Consider the following 18095-nt stretch of genomic DNA (forward strand, 5'->3'; position numbering starts at 1 on the left):
TGCTAGTCACCTCCAGGCCATACCATTAGAGGACTTCACACCAAGCGGTACTTTCACTCAATTCATCGCTAGCCCTCTTCTTGCTCCCTCCCCTACCACACTTGTCACCTCTTAGGAACCCTTTTATTTTTCAGTCTCCAGCACTCTCCTGTGTTTAAAGCATTAATAGCCGTGTCCTCTTTCAGTTAGCGTGACTCACAGTCCTAGCACCCTTATGTTTACCATGCCATTTAGAGTAACTGTAATACCTTTTGTATGGTGGATTATCATTTCACCCGTGTCCTGAAAAAAAAATGGAGCCCAATTCTGGAACGAGAGCAATGCAGTGTGTGATTCAGTTTAAGTATGACACAGCGTTTCCTACCAAAAATCTTCTGGAATCTAATCAAACCAGATTTTGGACAATGCAAGACAATAGCCCCGTGAAGACGGGATTTACTTTTTAAAGGGAGATTTTAACCCTGCCTGAGTGCATGTGTGTGAGACTTTTTCTGTACCTATTGTACAGATGTATACTCTGAACATATACTGTAACTCTAATTATTTAGTAGTAGTTTTTCCAGTTTCAAGGTCTTAAATTGCAGCACTTGTGCCTCCTCTCATTTTTGTTCTGAAGGGTGTAGTCAAACAGACTGTTAACCTGTCAACCTTGGGTTACACAAAACAATTTAACAATTTTATCTACTGCTCTCCCCGAAAATATTCAGTCTGTCTTGATGGGATGTAAATTGTTTCTCGTCCAGGATTGGCTTCCCCCTGAGTTTTAGTATCCCTTGAACCTCTTAATCAAAAAGAGGGCCTTTTCTGGATCACTATCACCATTTGACACCTCTTCCTAGTACTTACACCTCCCCCACTATGTGGTTGCATTCCTTTTTTTTTTATTATTATTTTAGAAACCCTCCCCAAAATGTTGTCGTGGACAGTGAAGTATTTTATGTACTTGATACATTTGAAAGTAATTTCTTTGCTTAAAAGCTGCAGGACTGTTCCGTGTGAGTTTGTTAGCATAATGTATCTGAGCCAAAATGGAGGACGTTACAATGGCAGAGATGGGAAACCCCTACTACTGCTTCTGCTACTACCATTACTACTGCTACTACTACTACTACGACAGCTCTTCTGCTGCTGAGGCTACTACTTGAAACCCGTCGCTTCCCGGCATTCACCTTTAAAGTGACAAACCCTCAACCCCTGTCTTCCCTGTCCCCCTGCTCTCCTTTACCCCTTCCTCAATCCATCCATCCATCCATCCCTCCATCCTTTGCCCCTTCTCACCTGACCTCCCCCACCTTTGTCACCTTTGCACCCACGTTGCCACACATCCCTCTCATCGCCTAATTTTTCTTGCACACGCTTGGTGTAGACTCTAAACGTAAAACATCCACAACTCCCAAAACCCCCAAGCTTCTGTCTCCACCCATCTCCTCCTCCTCTACCCACTTCTCCAGCTCTTCTGAAGCTTAGCACCGCCCCCCCCCCCCGCTCCCATCCCAACCTTCACCCCTTCTTCCTATACCCCCCCTCAGCTTCACTTACCCTTTTGCCCTGCTTTACCCAATTTTATTTGAGCATTTGATCATTTCACTCCTACATTTGTTCACGCTCCACCACCATGCCTCTCACTCACCTCAAGTTTCATTTAATCTGTAGCTTAACCGTCCAAATTCACTGTATGCTCCCCTACCACCACCATCCATTAAGACTGGCCATGAGTCCTGGCTTTTCTTGCAGTTCCCTTGTCCTGCCCCTCATGCTACCCTTCCCTGGCTCCTTGGTTCTAACCAGTTAACTGTCCCTCTCCCGTCTTTTCCCCCACTCTCCTTCACTCTTCCATTGTGCCTCTCTTCCCTCCCTCTTTCTCTCTCTCTCTCTCTCTGTCCTCCCATCTCTTCTCTTCCTGTTTTTCTGGCTGTCTCACCTGGGCTCTCGCAGGAGAGTTTGGGGAGGTGTGCCGCGGTCGCCTCAAGCTGCCTGGCCGCCGGGAGATCATCGTAGCCATCAAGACTCTCAAGGTGGGCTACACTGACCGGCAGAGGCGAGACTTCCTGTCTGAGGCATCCATCATGGGCCAGTTCGACCACCCCAACATTATCCGTCTGGAAGGCGTGGTCACCAAGAGTCGGCCGGTGATGATTGTGACGGAGTTCATGGAGAATGGGGCACTGGACTCTTTTCTAAGGGTGAGGGGGAAAAAAAGGCACAAACATATCATGCACCGAATAGCCAATATTAGCTAGTCCTTATTTAACATGTATCTGTGATTTAATCAGTCGTGCAACGCCACCCAGCAAATAAGCCCAATCAAATCTGCTTGATCTTTCTCTTTAGTTATCTCACTTTTCTTTAGAGCTTTAAAAGGTCTCCTTAAGCTCAGCTGCAGAGCCCACAACGGATATCTGACAAATGCTGTATTCAGGCAGTGGGTGACATTTAAAAAGAGTTCAGTCTCCAATGAATCTCTGCCTCAAAGTCAAATCAGACATTGTCTGCCAGAGAAAAGGGAGTAATATACAAGGAGATATAGAGAAGGGAGAAATGGGGGATGAGCTGGTAGAAAAGAGAAAGACATTACAGTGTGATATGAAAGATGTGGGTGAGACGGCATGTGCAAAGAAAGTAAAACAGATTGAAAATAGAAGGAAATAGAAAGACACATAGCACAAGAAAGGTAAATAAGAGTCAAAGATATGGTATATTTCTTTGAACATGCAACCTTGATCTACAATCCAATTTGTCCTTGTCATTCACTCTCTCTCTCTCTCTCTCTCTCTCTCTCTCCCCCTCTCCCTCTGGCAGCTCAATGACGGGCAGTTCACGGTGATCCAGCTGGTTGGCATGCTGCGCGGCATCGCAGCAGGCATGAAGTACCTGTCAGACATGAACTACGTTCACAGAGACTTGGCCGCCCGTAACATCTTGGTGAACAGTAATCTGGTGTGTAAGGTGTCTGACTTCGGCCTATCTCGCTTCCTCGAAGATGACCCTGCAGATCCCACATACACCAGTTCACTGGTGAGTCTGCATACGCTCCCTGTATTTGTGTTTTTGTACCCGTGTTTATGTGTGAAGGTGCTGCTTGCAACATTTTAACATCAATGCATCACGCCCTAGTTTAGCCCCTTTTATAAATGATCTACTGTGGGACAGGTAGAAGCATAAATTAAGAAAAGTTAAAAAAACAAACCATATTAACTAATGTATGCGGTGTATTGACTCTGGCTTATATTCTCGCATGTTATTACAAGAAAACTTAAGAAGTTAAGCTTCATATTAAAAAGACCTGTTATATGGTTTGATTAAAAATGTGTTCCCAATGTGGACTTCCTCCATCCAGTAAAAAAATAATATGCAGAAAACACCCAGAGTAATAAGGAAGCATCAGGAATGATAAGTCTGGTGCCAGAAAGCAAAGGTGTTGATTGGTCTTTACACTGAGAGACACCGCTGTACGAGATACCAGTCACCTCGTCTCCAGGTTATACAAAAGTATTCTAAAATTACGGTGGTTTATTGATGTTAAAAACACAGCGTGCAGCACATGAAATGTTCTTATACCCTCACTTGTTCGTACATACCATTTTTCTGTTAATGTGTGACTAACCTTGTGTGCACGCGGCGTGTGTGATTCTGCAGCATGCACCCATGTGTTCTGCATCAGCGTTTTCCCTCAGACTGTTTTTCTCACCCTCTCTCTCCCTCTTGTATGTGTGTGGCTCTGTGTTCGTGCTCCATCCCTCCAGTATTTCATGCTCACCTACTCATTCGCATATCCACAGGGAGGGAAGATCCCCATTCGCTGGACGGCTCCCGAGGCGATCGCTTACAGGAAGTTCACCTCGGCCAGTGACGTGTGGAGCTACGGCATCGTCATGTGGGAAGTAATGTCGTATGGCGAGCGGCCGTACTGGGACATGAGCAATCAAGATGTAAGTTGATAATTTTTTATTTATTTATTTCTTTTTTGCATAGTGTGGTATACTGATATACACTGATCAGCCACAACATTAAAACCACTGAGAAGCAAATAACTTTGACTATCTTGTGACGGTGCAATGTTCTGCTGGGAAACTTTTGGTGCTGGCATTCGTGTGGATGTTGCTTAGACATGTACCACCCAGCTAGGCCAGACCAGGCACCCCCACCCCATAGCAATGACACTACTTGATGGCAGCAGCCACCCCCAGCAGGATGCAGCCTGACAACTTACAAAAACGTGAAAAACAGCACAAGGTGTTGACCTGGCCTCCAAATTCACTAGATCCCAAACTGATCAACAGAGGCCCCTCCCCTCAACCCATAGGACCCAAAGACCCCCGCTAACAACATCCTGTATGAGTCACAACTGTTTTTGGAGGCACAAGGGAGACTTATACAATGTTAGGAAGGTGGTCATAATGTTATGCCTGATCGGTGTACAGTAAATCTTTATATTCATATTGTTTTCAACAACCTCTTCCATCCGCGTCTGAAAGCCATTCTCTCTCTCCGTACATATCCACCCACAACTACCACTCACCCTGGACCTATTATTTCTATATACGACTTAAAGCCTCTGTCCTCCCTCACTAGCGCTTTTCATCCACCCATCTCTCTCCTTGTGTCGTTCATCCGCCCTCTACACCGTATTCGTGATCAGGAGTGATCGTTATTCCTCTGCCGTCCTTCCTCAGGTGATAAACGCTGTGGAGCAGGACTATCGACTGCCCCCTCCCATGGACTGCCCCACAGCCTTACACCAGCTCATGCTGGACTGCTGGGTGAAAGAGAGGAACCTTCGACCCAAATTCGCCCAGATCGTGGCCACGCTGGATAAGCTCATTCGCAACGCTGCAAGCCTCAAGGTGGTCACCAACAGCGCACAGTCGTCCGGGTAAGTCTTAGTCATAGTATGATATAGAAGCTATGTGTTTCTTTTTTAACTTCCAAATTAGTATAAAAGTCCCGTCAAGCAAATGCTTTCTCTTGTGTATGTTCTGTGAAGCTGGTAATTAAAGATGGTGTTTTTTGCTGTTTCCCCGAGGCCCCTTGTTAAGTTTTACTAGTTACATTAATAATGTCTAATTATGGTCATTGCATAATGCATATTAGCGCTGAAGCCTCTCTCAGATTCCTTCTGGTTTTCTTAAGGCACATGTCGGAGCAGACGTGCCAGACTCCTGTGGTACAAAGTAGTAACAGGGAATTAGTTTATTGAATGAAGTCACTTGTGTTTTTCAGTTAGGCCGAGCCATTTCAGTTGCACCTGGGCCAGATCCGCCGTGATAATATTTTCCACTGTGCAAATACTCCTTATCCAAGTTGCCACAGTGCTTGTGAGTCACTCTGACTCAGCTGTAACAATCTCTTAACCGCTATAAAGTGCAGATTTCTGCCCGTGCAACTCTTTCGCTTTAACAAATGCAGCCTGGGCCATTATGCAAATCCAAATTACCAACGCTCAATACAGCCCTCAAAGGTGCTCCTCCGCCGACTGGGAGCGCGATCGATGATGTCACATCTACATTTAGCTGAACTGTCTTTCTTTTTCAACCTGTTTCTTGGAAGGAGTTTGAAGGATAGAAGGTGGCAGAGTTGGAGCGCAGTAGGAGGGGGGTGACCTACCTATCCGTGCCTGCATCAGGGTCTCTCAGCCTTGAGGGAGGGCCGCAGACAATCCTGGGTTGGGCTCATGGGGAAAACCGGGGTCTCGGTTGGCCGCCGGAGTGACGTTCTTAGAAGATTAAGCTTGCGGTTAATTAGCTCGATTAAGGCAGTGCACAAAAAAAAAAAAAAAAAAAAAAGTTAAGAGCGCCTTTTAATTAGCCACTAACGAGATTTTAAACGGGCCAGCAGAGAGGTGGCCTCCTGCTGACAAACCTAACAAGGGAGCGGTGAGAGATGATGCAGTCGTACCGGTCGGCACTGAAGGGCTGCTGGAGGTTAGCTAACGCTGTCTGATGCGCTTCGTGTAAAGAGAAACACGGCGCGGAGCTTTGGTGACGAGAGGCTTCCAGCACAGTTGTCATGAGTCATTTCTATATTCAGCTTTCTAATCTTGATTCTCTAAACAGAAAGAGACACACTTCAGTAATTAACCGCGTCCAATCAAAGGCGTATCTGACAGTCCCAAGCATTCACCATGAATTTAGGGCCCAGCTTGTCACAGTCTTATTAACTAGCTTACAAAACGATCCAGCTTCCCCGCTGTGTTTCTGCTTGTGGCTCACATGTGCTCGGCAATAGCATGGACCCGTTTGAAGCCAACTTTGGAGAAGGAGGGCTAACAATACTCCATTAAGAGAAGCCAGAGTTTGGCGTTAACGACAGCCTGAGGCCGCGGGCTCTGAAGCGCAGGCCTTATTAAAAATCACTCCATCTACACCACTCAATGGAGCCTCTGTATCACTGTTATTAACTCCCCCCTGCATGCCTTTTTTCTTTTCTCCCTCTTTCTCTCTCCATTCCTCTCCTAATTGTTAATGAATCTAATGCCATCAAAAAGGATGACAGGGATCAACAGAGCAGAGCAGGGAGGAGAGGAGAGGAGGGGAGACAGTGGTGCTCTTTCTCTTTGCCCGCTCCCTCGTATGTTTCTTCTCCTTCACCTCCCCTCTGCTCCTCGCCATCCTCTCCACCTCCGCCTCCCCTCTTGTTCATCCGCTCTACTTCACTCTGAGTTGTTGTGCAGTTTTATTAAAACTCCCAAGGTGGCCTCTCTATCTACGGAATTGATCAGCTTAGGAGATTTTTTATTTTTTTTTGTGGGGGGATAGGGCTTTGTGGCCCGTCAACGCGTGAGCAGGAACGTTCAAAATACACGCATGCACGTGTTCAGACATAGACAGACCAACGGACGATCACATGAAGACACACGTGTATATCCAACAGAAAAGCGCTGACAAACACATGTCGGTTTGTGAGCCCCCAGCATTTCCAAATGTGCGACCACACAAAGCATCGGTGTTTACATTCCGCAGATATGTTTCCCTTCTTATGAGGAATGTCTTTCAAGCTTTTTGAGATTGTGTTGCATGCGTCCTCTTGCCAAGCCAACTTTGAGTGCAGAAAAAAAAAGTGTTTGGTTTACACCCCGCTGGCTAAGCTATTCATACAGCGCGCTGTAGAAAAAGCTGTATTTCTGGCGCAACTTCGCCCGCGACCGAGGCGCACGGAGGAGGAAGAGAAAACAGTAGAAAGATCAAGGCTCCAGCAGCACTTGTAGTAAATGGAACAACTAAGCTATTCATTGCAGACGGCCCAAATTTGATTTGGACTGACCAGCAACACTGCGGAGAATCTAATCTTCCCAGATCAGATTTTAAAAGTGCAACTTAGTACAACGCAGAAGATTTAATAAAAAACATTTTCAGTATCGTCAGTCCCAATTCAACACTCTTTGAAACAAGGAGAACCAGAACCAGTATATGAGCAGAGAGCTATCCAGATTTTTGGGTTCATGATAGAAAATCCGTGATGAATTTCTACCAGGATGTGAGTCTGGTAACATAGCATTTGGATTTCATTATGGGGCGTGCTTCAGCCATACAGAGAAAAATATCTCTAAATGCAAAATACAACCTATTAGAACCAGAACCGAAAATTATATGTGGATTATGGAATTTCAGACTAGTTTCCAGGCTAAGCTGCAGTGTTGTACCTAGTGTAGTGTGTGATTTTAGTTTACTGGATCTGTTTAGTCCTTGTGAATGTGGTTGGTCAATATTCAGGGCTAGATTTGAATTGTGCTTTACATACAACACCTCGCCCCACCAGCTACAGCGCTAACATCCACCATCCAAGCCTCCATCCAGTCTCTCCCCCTGTCACAAAACCGCCAACCCCGCCCAACCTTCACGTCCAACACACTCCCTCCCGCACACAGCTCCTTACACACGGAGGAGGGGAGAGGGGGAGAAAAGAGGAAGAGACGCAGAGAGATGGAGAGGTGGTGGTCAGCAGGAGGTGTCCGGGGGTTGTGAGGCTGGCCGGTAGAGGCGGTAGAGTGACGACCTTAACCCTCTCTCTCTCTCTCTCTCTTCCCTGTGTTTCCCCTTTTCTCTCTCTCCTCCCTCCCCCTCCCCCCAATTCAGGGTTTCCCAGCCATTGCTTGACCGCTGTGTGCCAGACTATACCACTTTCACCACTGTGGGGGACTGGCTGGATGCCATCAAGATGAGCCGCTACCGTGACAACTTCGTCAATGCCGGATTTGCTTCCTTTGACCTGGTGGCCCAGATGACAGCAGAGTGAGTGGAGCTAATCAGGCCTAAAGTGATTGACTGGGCTGAGTTTGAGAGTCAAATTAGTGCTCACACACGTTGACCTTGAGGGAATAAAAATAGTCCTGTGGCTAAATTAAAGGAGATAAGATGTGGGAAAGTGGGCTCTGAGTAGACTCGGATATGAAATGAACAACAGACGCAGAGCATTAAAAATAAATAAATAAATAACTAAACAGGACATTTTGCCATATCGGTACATTAAGCTGACATTCCAGTGAAAATGCATTTGTTGTGCTATGAGGATAAAGTATGCCTTCAAGACATACCATGTCGTACCTTTTAATGTTGTGTTTTCCAATATTTATGCTGGCGTACCGAATAAAGAACACTAGTTTTTAAAAAGGAGATTAGGAAGGAGAAAAAAACCTCCACAAAATCTTCTTTTCCTATAATTTGGTATGTAATTGGCCAATCGAGATGCGTTTGCTGGTAGAATGGATAGGATTATGCAATCAAGAAGGGGGTACTATACAATCACCTGCTTCCGAAGCCAAGCAATCAGATCAACAAAATCAACGGTAATCCAATTTCACGACACGGTAGCATTTGTTAGCATAGCTCTCGCCGCTGGTTTCATCTGACTCACCAGGCCGTCGCCGCGTTTGCAAACAGGAAATGATGAAATGGAAGTCGTGGAAATTAGAGGCCAATGATGATCAAATAAATGAATTAGGATGATAATGATACATAAATCATTCTCATTAGCGGCGTAATAGGCAATGGAGGTGGGGGTAATTTGTTTCAATTTGCCTAGGCTGACAGGTGTGGCGTACTGTGGCTCTCTGTTGCCCTTAATGGCCAGTAATTCGTCTAATGGCGCCCATTTATTATCATTTCATCCTCCATCGCTGTTCTGATTGGGATGGCAAAGTACGGGAAAAATAAAAATACACTATTTATTCATGCAAAGTTGCGCTGATAAACCCAGATTTGTTTTGGGAGAGGACACAGATACGCGCGCGCACCTTTGTTCTCGAGCCCCAAAGTCATCGAGGCAAGCCGAGTGTGCACGGTGCCTGCGTGCGATATTAGATCAAGCGCTGTTTTGTGTGCGAGTGAGGGGAGAGGACGCAGACAGCTAATCGCCGCCCCAGACGACGTCCGCTCTCCCCTCGGCTATCGACTGGGGAAATCAAACAGGCGGGCGGAAAAGAGCGGTTCTCGTGATATTACCGTACAGTGTTAAACCAACATGGCCACGCCGATTAGATTACGGCGTCTGACTAATGACGGCCGAAGCAGGTGCGCTCTCCCAGGCCGCTTTGAAAGACTGAAGTAATGTCAACTGTGTGTCAACAGTTTCCCTGGCTGAACAGTGCCCCTTGGCTGAAGGACTAATTTACACTTTCCAGTCTTTGCTGTCGTTTTTCTTTTAATTTTCCGAGGGATATTTTTAAGCACTGAAGAAGTATTTGCAACAGCGAGCAACTTAAAGCTGATTTACCGTCACGCAGACCATTCCTAAGCATGAATGACAAGCTGCTAACTGAGTAATCTGTATCATATTTCAAAGAAAAAATAAAAAGAATCTTTTTGCGTCCCTGTTTTTTCGAGCTAAGTGACAGGCTGCTGTGGGCCCTGCGAAGTCCGCCATCTGTCAAACAGTAGCTACGTTTGCTCTTTAATCATTAACTATTATTATGGCCTTTTGACTCCCGGTGTCTTGCCCACCTGCCCGGTTACAGAAGTATGCCGTATTAAAACTAACACTCGCCATAGCTGGATGAACGTCCCCCCGCTTTGTTAACACGCTCTCAGGAAGCCATTTTATGGGTGATTGCCAAGGTGACGCCTGTCCCTGTTCCCACCTGGTAGAGTGTGCGTGTGTGTGTGTGTCCACTTGCAGTGAAAAGTGAAAGCCGCACTTCAACTTGGGGCAAGAGATGTTCGCCTGTTCTTATTTTCTTCTCTCTTCTCGCTCCTCAGGGACTTGCTGCGGATAGGGGTGACGCTGGCGGGCCATCAGAAGAAGATTCTCGGTAGCATTCAGGACATGAGACTACAGATGAACCAAACACTTCCTGTCCAGGTGTGAGCGACGGGGGACACGCGGACAGATGCATTTGAAGGACAGCCAGACTGGATAAAAAGGGGGGAGAAACTGTGCCAGAGAGGGCCATTGGAAAACCCTAGCTGCCTGACCCATCTCTGCCAATTAGACACTACGGAACTGGCTTGCAGTGCCTCTGAATATTTTTTTTTTTCCTTTATTTCATTACCACTTACATTTCCCGCTCCTGCTTTTTTTTTTTTTTTTTTTTTGTTAGTTGTCATTGTTTCTTTATCCATCCAAGAATTTGTGTGTTTTTTGAAAGGGGAGAAAGAGTTTTAACCCCCCCACTCCCCGCCCGTCTACCCCATGCGTGCCTCTCACCAGCTCTGGAGTGGGTTGATGTTTGCATGCATGAGCGTTTCAGCGAGGTCGGCCTCGGCCCTGTAACTGAAATGTCACGCTCTGACTCCCAGGAGCCCATCCGTTTGACCCCCCCTCAGTCCAGCTCTTCTGGATGTAATCCGCGGAAAAGAACGAACACCCCGGCATCGAAAAAAGTGAACACGCATAAAAAAAAAAAAAAAAAAGGAGACGTGTTTGAGACTACAGGAGGTAGAGGACAGTTCTTTCCCCTGACAGCAGTTGCTTTTATTGTGCACGTGTGTTGTTCTCCATCTTCATATTGAAGGTGTGTTATCTAAAAGGGCACTTGGCGAAGAAGGGCGAGGCGGCGGAGGAACTACGATGGGCTCGGGTCAAAGTTCGAGAGGATGACAGAGGTCGGGAAAGGTTAAAGGAAGGCAGCCGCATTTTTCGACACTTGTTTCGGCTGCTCCGTTCCCAAGAGGTCACCAGACGACCTCTTCACCCAGACCTGAAGTGACTCAGGATAGTTCCACAGATCAGGAACACCTGCTCATCAACTGTGTTTTTAGGCATTTTCTTTTTATTATTATTATATATTTTTTTTGTTTGTCCACGCTACATTTTTTGATTTTTTTTGGCATTCTTACATACTTTTGAGAGATTTGTGGTTTCAAAATGGCCGGTCAAACTGAAGTACCCCCCCCTCCAACCCACCCCACTTCCCCCCAACCCCCCGTGCTGGACACTTCGCGTGATTATGGGGAGACGAGGACTGTGGCGACACTTATAGAAAGACCCCTTGGCCTTTTGTGTGCATTTTTCTTTTCTCTCTTTTTTTTTTTTTCGTATGAGCGTGTGCGCGTGTATGTGCGATTTAAGTGCGTCTGGATGTGTGCAAGAGTGTCGAGTTGCACACGAGTATACTGTACAATACAGCTTCCGCTATTTGCCACCATGGAGAATTAACGCATGAAGTGAACTGTGATAAGGAGCAAATATATCTGAAACAACTACGCTATATTCTGTGGACAACTGTTAAACATTATTTTTTATTGAACCCAAAAAATGAACTTTGGACATATACATATATATATATTTATATATATATGTAATTATATATATATAAATATATATATAACTTGCAGAAACTGAGAGAAACCATGATGGACACCTTAATTTCTACTTACTATTTAGAAATAATCAAAATCCTTGTTTTAATTTCTTGACATCCTGCCCTCTGTATTTATTTGTACCTCGCCCGTCAACCCACACACCCCCTCCCACCAACACCCGGATGGAATATAGGCCTTTTTTTTTTTTTTCTTTTTGAACAGTGGACTTCGAACAATCATAAGGAAGAGAAACTCCGAGAGGATTCAACTAATGAATTGATGATTATTAAACAAAAAGAAATTGCATATAAAATTGGATATTGTATTTTTGTTGTTGTTCTAAACAGCCTGTACATGTTTTGTAACAAAAAATAAGATAAATAACAAAAGAAAAAAAAATGGTGTTTTTGACAAAATGGAAAGTGTTTTTGTGAAATGTTTGATTCGGGAAGGAAGCGAACGGGGAGCGGGGCGAAGCCGAGAGAAGAAGCGAGGAGCCGGTGGTGGAAGAGCGGGAAGAGACGGACGCCGCCCGTGGTTAGGCCGCCGGCGTGGCGCGCCACCCGATCGCTCTGCGTGCATTGTTGTCTGAGTGTTAATTTGTGTTTGTGTGTTCCATCGGAGCTAGATATTACACTTCCCCTGATCCATCGTCGACATAAAGAGTGTTTGTGAAGCACTGAGCTGTTACTAATCGTCTTCCAGGCACATTATTGTCAACTCCACTGCAAACCACTCAGATGTAGTCCGGCCATTGTTTTGCAGAACTGTTAAGAGGTGATTAGGTAGAAGGTGCAGAGATGATTTTGTGCCTAACTAGTCCACCACCCCACCTGCCAGATATTTAAGTCGCCCCATAGACGGAGCTCCACTACAGGGCCTGCAGTTTGCTTCCATGCAAACCTACTCATCAGAATATCCAGAGCTGTCAGAAGGGAAACCTATTGGTCTCTTCCGGTTAGGTTGATTAATGCAGCAGCCAATCAGGCACTGCGAGGGTATGATCATGCACCCAGCAACGATATAGGGCAGGCTGACCTACCATTATCTCTTTTCATTTCCTGTCTGGCCTGCAATCATCCTGTCTCGGTGCAGGCTGCTGCATGATTAGTACAGTACGGGATCACCAGACAGCCAAAATCTGCAGCCCCCTCCTCCCCGTCTTAACTGATAACAGCTGCACCACAGAGCCCGTGCTATTTGCCTCTTGTCTCAGACGGGTGTTTGAAGGTGGTGCGTTAAGGAGTGAGACTACATCACTGGTGTGATCTTCCAGACAGTCTCCACATTGTTTGGGTTGGAGCAGAGCAATGCAACATGTGAGCGTTATTACTTACGCGTGCGACGATAGCGGGATGTCAGTGGCCATGCAGAGTGTCTTGCCAGGTTGTCAGCCTCTCCTGAGTTCCTCCAGGAGTCACGGAGGACTTTATGCAAAAACAGTAATGTGTTCCTTATTTCATCTTATTCCAAATACAGACATTTCCACTACTGCTAGTACACTCTATCAAGGGCTTACTAACATGTAACAGTTGTAACGCAAAATCTGTTATATTTCGGTGACACGAGGAGTCTGTTAAATTGCCAGACAACTTTTCATGATGTAGTGCTGCAAAATTATTTACTTTCTCGCCAAAGTAAAGCACGATTTTGATTGGAAAAGGGGTGAGTTGTAGAGTAAGCACTAAGACGCGACAGAAGAGCAGAATTAATGCAATCTGAATCTCACTTTGCCTCAAAGATTCCCAGGAAAATAATATTTTACCCATCTCTTCCTCCTCTCGGCTCGGCCATTTAATAAGCCTCGCTGCTGCAAACTTGCACCGCGATAAACTAGAGGGCTTTAAAAAAAAATAAGGAGCGAATGAAGGAGCTAAACACCATCAGATGGCACACACGCCCGCTCGTGAAAAATGGCGATTCGGAGCCTGCATGAACTATTGATGAGGCGCACATGGCGCTCCGTGGTCGGGAGCCGTGTTCGCCGGAGTCAACGGGCCGTGAGCGATGGACTCAACCGGCAGCGTTGCACATATTTAAAAGATTAAACCGCCACCACTTCAACTGCAAACAATTAATCTTTAAGTGGACTTTTCACACGTCCATGGGAGTGTTTCACATTAAACGTTCGCAGAGAGAGAGGGGGGAAAAAAAGCTCGCCGTCTTGTGTTTTTCGTTCATCCGTCTGACTACATGAGAATTAAGATGGACTGTTTTTGTGTGTGTGCTCATATGAAAGAGAAGAATTCATGCATTTCATACAGAAAACGTTTTTTTTGATCTGCAGGGTTTGAGTTTTGTCGGTTGTGGTTATCTCTTAGTGTGCCAATAGGATTCAGACTTATCCTAACGTCCCTCACACCGTTCTCTCCCTGTTTCACATTCTTCCGCAGACCGTCACAGATAACTCACCCTCCCTTTGCAAAAAAAAAAAAAACCCTCCCTTGCAACTCTCCGGCTTTCCTTTCCTCAGCTGTCTGTTTTAAGTAAATATAGTACTGTCTTCTGTCTTCTAACAAGCTAACTGCACACATGTCTTTTAGTCACTTTCAGAATCCCTCTCCATCAAAGTAAATGACATGTCCCAGAGAGTACTGTACATGTTTAGTGAAACGGGGGGACAAAGGGGTAGATAAAGGACTGAGAAATGCAATTGTTAATTCCTCTTTGAAAAAAGCATTGAGATGTATTTAATGGTGCAGACATACACTACAAATTACTAAAAATGATGATGCATTCTTGTAGAAATATTTTTAAAAGACCCTTTTTGCAATTAAATTATTTAAGAAATGTGACCTGATCTCCCGACTGAGTCTCTGTGTCGTGCCTTGAGTGCATAATTCATCCGTGTGGACTTGGAAGTGGATTGTTCTTCGCTCGCGCCAATTCATAATCACGCACATGTTCCGCAGTCAAAGTAATTGCCCAAGACAAACACGTTCAATCTCGGCACTTATCGTTTATGGCCGTCTCTCGCTCCTATAATCATTACCGGGGCTCCGGGTTCGTTTTTTCCTGCAGTTATCACAATAACATTTCTTGTCGGATAAAGTGGCACCAAAGCCTCAATTCGGGTAATGATCTGCTTCAGATAAACATCCCGCGCCCCCCAGATTTAACTCGGCGTACCTGTAAGCCAGAAATGTTCATTTTTCATCCAGAACACTCTGTTTTGCTTAAGCTACAATATGGGCCTTTTCATGGAAAAGCCTGAGCCCGTTTAGAGTAACAATGTTTGTGAAAAATAAAAATCTTTTGCCTGTATTTATAGCCACAGGCCCCAAATGAGTGAATAATGATCCTTGGCTGAAGTTACCCAAAATGAATCTGTTCCCAATGAAGTCATAAACACCAAAAATGGTCACTTTTCAAAGTGTACCGTCACAGCAGGGTTTATATGCTCTCAGCCGTCACATCGCCACAATAAAAATAAGAGCTGTGTCAATAACTTGCGACAGTAAAAGCGCCCCATATTGTCTTTCAAGCTCGCTAATTAATACGAGCTCATGTCATCTCTGCGGGCACCGAGCCAACGGTCTTGTTTTCCAGCAGAAAGAAAGAAAGGAAAAAAAAAAAGATGCTCAGATCATAGATTCTACCTCATCTGGCCCTCGCTCTCGTCCCCTGGCTCCCCTCTTCTCCCCACTCCCTGTCCAATTAAATGCAGAGCCTTGGATCAGTCCTTCTTGGTGTCTGGGTACAGAGCAGATATTTTTCGAAAATGCTCCCGTGCTAGAAGTTTCAGCCGAAGATTATGTGGGTTTGTTTTTTTTTGCGTTCCAGCAGGCAGAATACATTTTAGCACTTTTACAGCAACCTTTGTGCGAAGTACTTCTTGCAGATCCAGCAGTATTTCATAATTTTTCTTCCTTCTTGTTATTTGTTGCCATTGCCAACTTCTATTTCTCTGCTGTGGCACTGCTTTAGCAGGGGAAATTTTAAAAACCCCATGCAAAGCAATATAATTAGGCAAGTCTACTGTATGAATCCTGACAGAGAGGGAAGCGTATCATAGGTTCTGAGTTCATTTTGACCAGGCTTGATAGCAGGGGCTCCTTCAGAGCTCGATACGTATAATCTGTCAGTTTGAAGGAAATATGGACCTATGCCAAGATGAACTGGAGCACTGTATACTTTCCTACGGCTATTGACATAGTGTCACATTACTCCAGGCTGGATGATATTGATTGTCTGCAGGCCTGTTTCATCAAAATGTGTCATAAAATGCAAGGGAGAATTATTAAGACGTCAATAAAGATTAAATTCTTATCCCCGCTCGGTCAGCCAGGCTGCATTAGCATAAATATTGCTACGCATTAACATGTCTTAGTCACATGTCGGTCAGGAGGAAGATCAATGAAAAACATGATCACACAGGAATAGACAAAAAAAGAAGAAATCCGCTTCCTTACAACCTCCTTCCCCTCATTTTCAAACCCAGACGGTCTCTTTTTATTCTCTGCTAGTCCCTACAGGCCATCCCATGCGCCCCTCCTCTTTTATGAGCTCCCCACTAACACCCGCACACCCGCTCTCTGTCTACTTTTTCCATCCTCTCCGCCATAATCCCTCTCTTTCACTTCAGCTTGGCACAGCTAATTGGTCACGTCTGTACTGTGACATGGGGACCTGACATAATTGCTGGACAAATGCGAGGCGTTTAGCTTCAGACCTGTCTCAACTAAGCTGTACACAGACACCAGCCGACTGGAAAGCCTAATTACCGCTCCAGCCCCACAACTTGCTAATTGACGAATACTTCCAACAAAGAAATATGTGTATGCCTCCGTGCATGTGCATGTGCATGTCTGCACCTTTGTTTGCATCCTTAACTTAAAATAACAAAATCAAGAAAAAAAACTACTAAAACATTAAACAAATTGGAGTCGACTAATGCTCATTTTTTACATAATAACACTTTTGTTGCTGTTGTATTAGCTTGATATTTGTCATCACAGAACTAACTGCACTGGATCTCAGATTGGTTTATAGTTCAGGATGATTATAGTTCAGTTTATAATTCACACTGATCTCAGGTCAGTTTATAGTTCAGGCTGATATCAGGTCAATTTATTGTTCACAGTGATATCAGGTCAGTTTATAATTATTTTATAGTTCATGCTGCTCTCAAATAAGTTTATAGTTCAGGCTGATCTCAGGTCAGTTTATAGTTTACTTCATAGTTCAGACTGATCTATGTCAGCTTATAGTTCATCCTGCTCTCAAGTCAGTTTATAGTTCAGGCTGATCTCAGGTCAGTTTATAGTTTAGTCTGTAGTTCAGGCTGATCTCAGGTAGTTTATAGTTCAGGCTGATCTCAGGTCAGTTTATAGTTCAGGCTGATCTCAGGTCAGTTCATAGTTTAGTTCATAGTTCAGACTGATCTATGTCAGCTTATAGTTCATCCTGCTCTCAAGTCAGTTTATAGTTCAGGCTGATCTCAAGTCAGTTTATAGTTTAGTCTGTAGTTCAGGCTGATCTCAGGTAGTTTATAGTTCAGGCTGATCTCAGGTCAGTTTATAGTTTAGTCTGTAGTTCAGGCTGATCTCAGGTCAGTTTATAGTTTAGTTCATCCTGATAAGGCCAGACTCTTCACATCCAGTGCTGTTTGTTTTTTGATTCCTCCTCTCTTTTCTAAACCACTCTGCAAAACCCATGCACACAGCATCTTTCCAACACGTGCTTAACATGATTGAACTGATTATAACATAGCAGTCAAGCAATTCTTGACATGTGCATTCATTTACAGCTAATTTCATGAATACAAATAAATAAAGTGCCAGATAAATAAACAAATAGGGCATTTTAAACATAAATACAATGTCCATCTTAGGAGTTTTTCAGTTCATCAAATGGTCATGAAATCTGCAGACGAACGCTTGCATTCAAAAGGACATCAAAAAGGATTATCCTATTGCAAAACCCCTGAAATATGTGACCACCCGCTCACATCACCCCCTTCCCCAAAAAAGGGGACCCGGCCTTTTCTGCCCCAGAACAAGCATCCTATTGTTGGGTGTTTGGGTGCAGCTGCATGGTCTTTCTGTCTGATGGGTCGAGTGCGTCTGCCAGAGAAACAATATTCAGCGGGGACTGTGCCCAGGGACCGCGGGGTGACCCGGAGTTCACGGTCAAAGCCGGACAATCGGTGGGAATCCGTCACGTGCGAGAGGCATGGCGGCCTTCAGGTGCAGCAAGGCCACCGAACAGGCACATCAAAATGCCGCCGTGGGGAGATAAGATGTCTCCCCGGCTGCAGTTATCAAGATGGAGTCTTAATTTACTGTAAACAGAGCGTTATACCAGTACAATAAGGCATAAATCACAAGGCTTAGAGACAAAACCACGCCGCTGCCCAGC

At 44.9% G+C, this 18095-nt stretch overlaps 1 protein-coding gene across 2 annotated transcripts in view; it reads left to right on the top strand.

The window, feature by feature from the left end:
* Positions 1–12583, top strand: part of ephb3b (eph receptor B3b) — a 57068-nt gene extending 44485 nt beyond the window's left edge. The window contains exons 11-16 of one of the 2 annotated variants that reach the window (XM_084548486.1): positions 1936–2183; positions 2800–3015; positions 3780–3929; positions 4674–4873; positions 8073–8228; positions 10191–12583. In XM_084548486.1, coding sequence (XP_084404612.1) covers positions 1936–2183; positions 2800–3015; positions 3780–3929; positions 4674–4873; positions 8073–8228; positions 10191–10299 — 1079 coding nt within the window. In that variant the 3' untranslated portion in view covers positions 10300–12583. The remainder of the gene's footprint in view (positions 1–1935; positions 2184–2799; positions 3016–3779; positions 3930–4673; positions 4874–8072; positions 8229–10190) is intronic. The other variant, XM_084548487.1, reaches the window with a different exon arrangement.
* The last annotated feature ends 5512 nt before the right edge of the window (positions 12584–18095 follow it).

Source organism: Chelon labrosus, assembly GCF_963514085.1.
Source record: "Chelon labrosus genome assembly, chromosome: 7".
Taxonomy (NCBI): domain Eukaryota; kingdom Metazoa; phylum Chordata; class Actinopteri; order Mugiliformes; family Mugilidae; genus Chelon; species Chelon labrosus.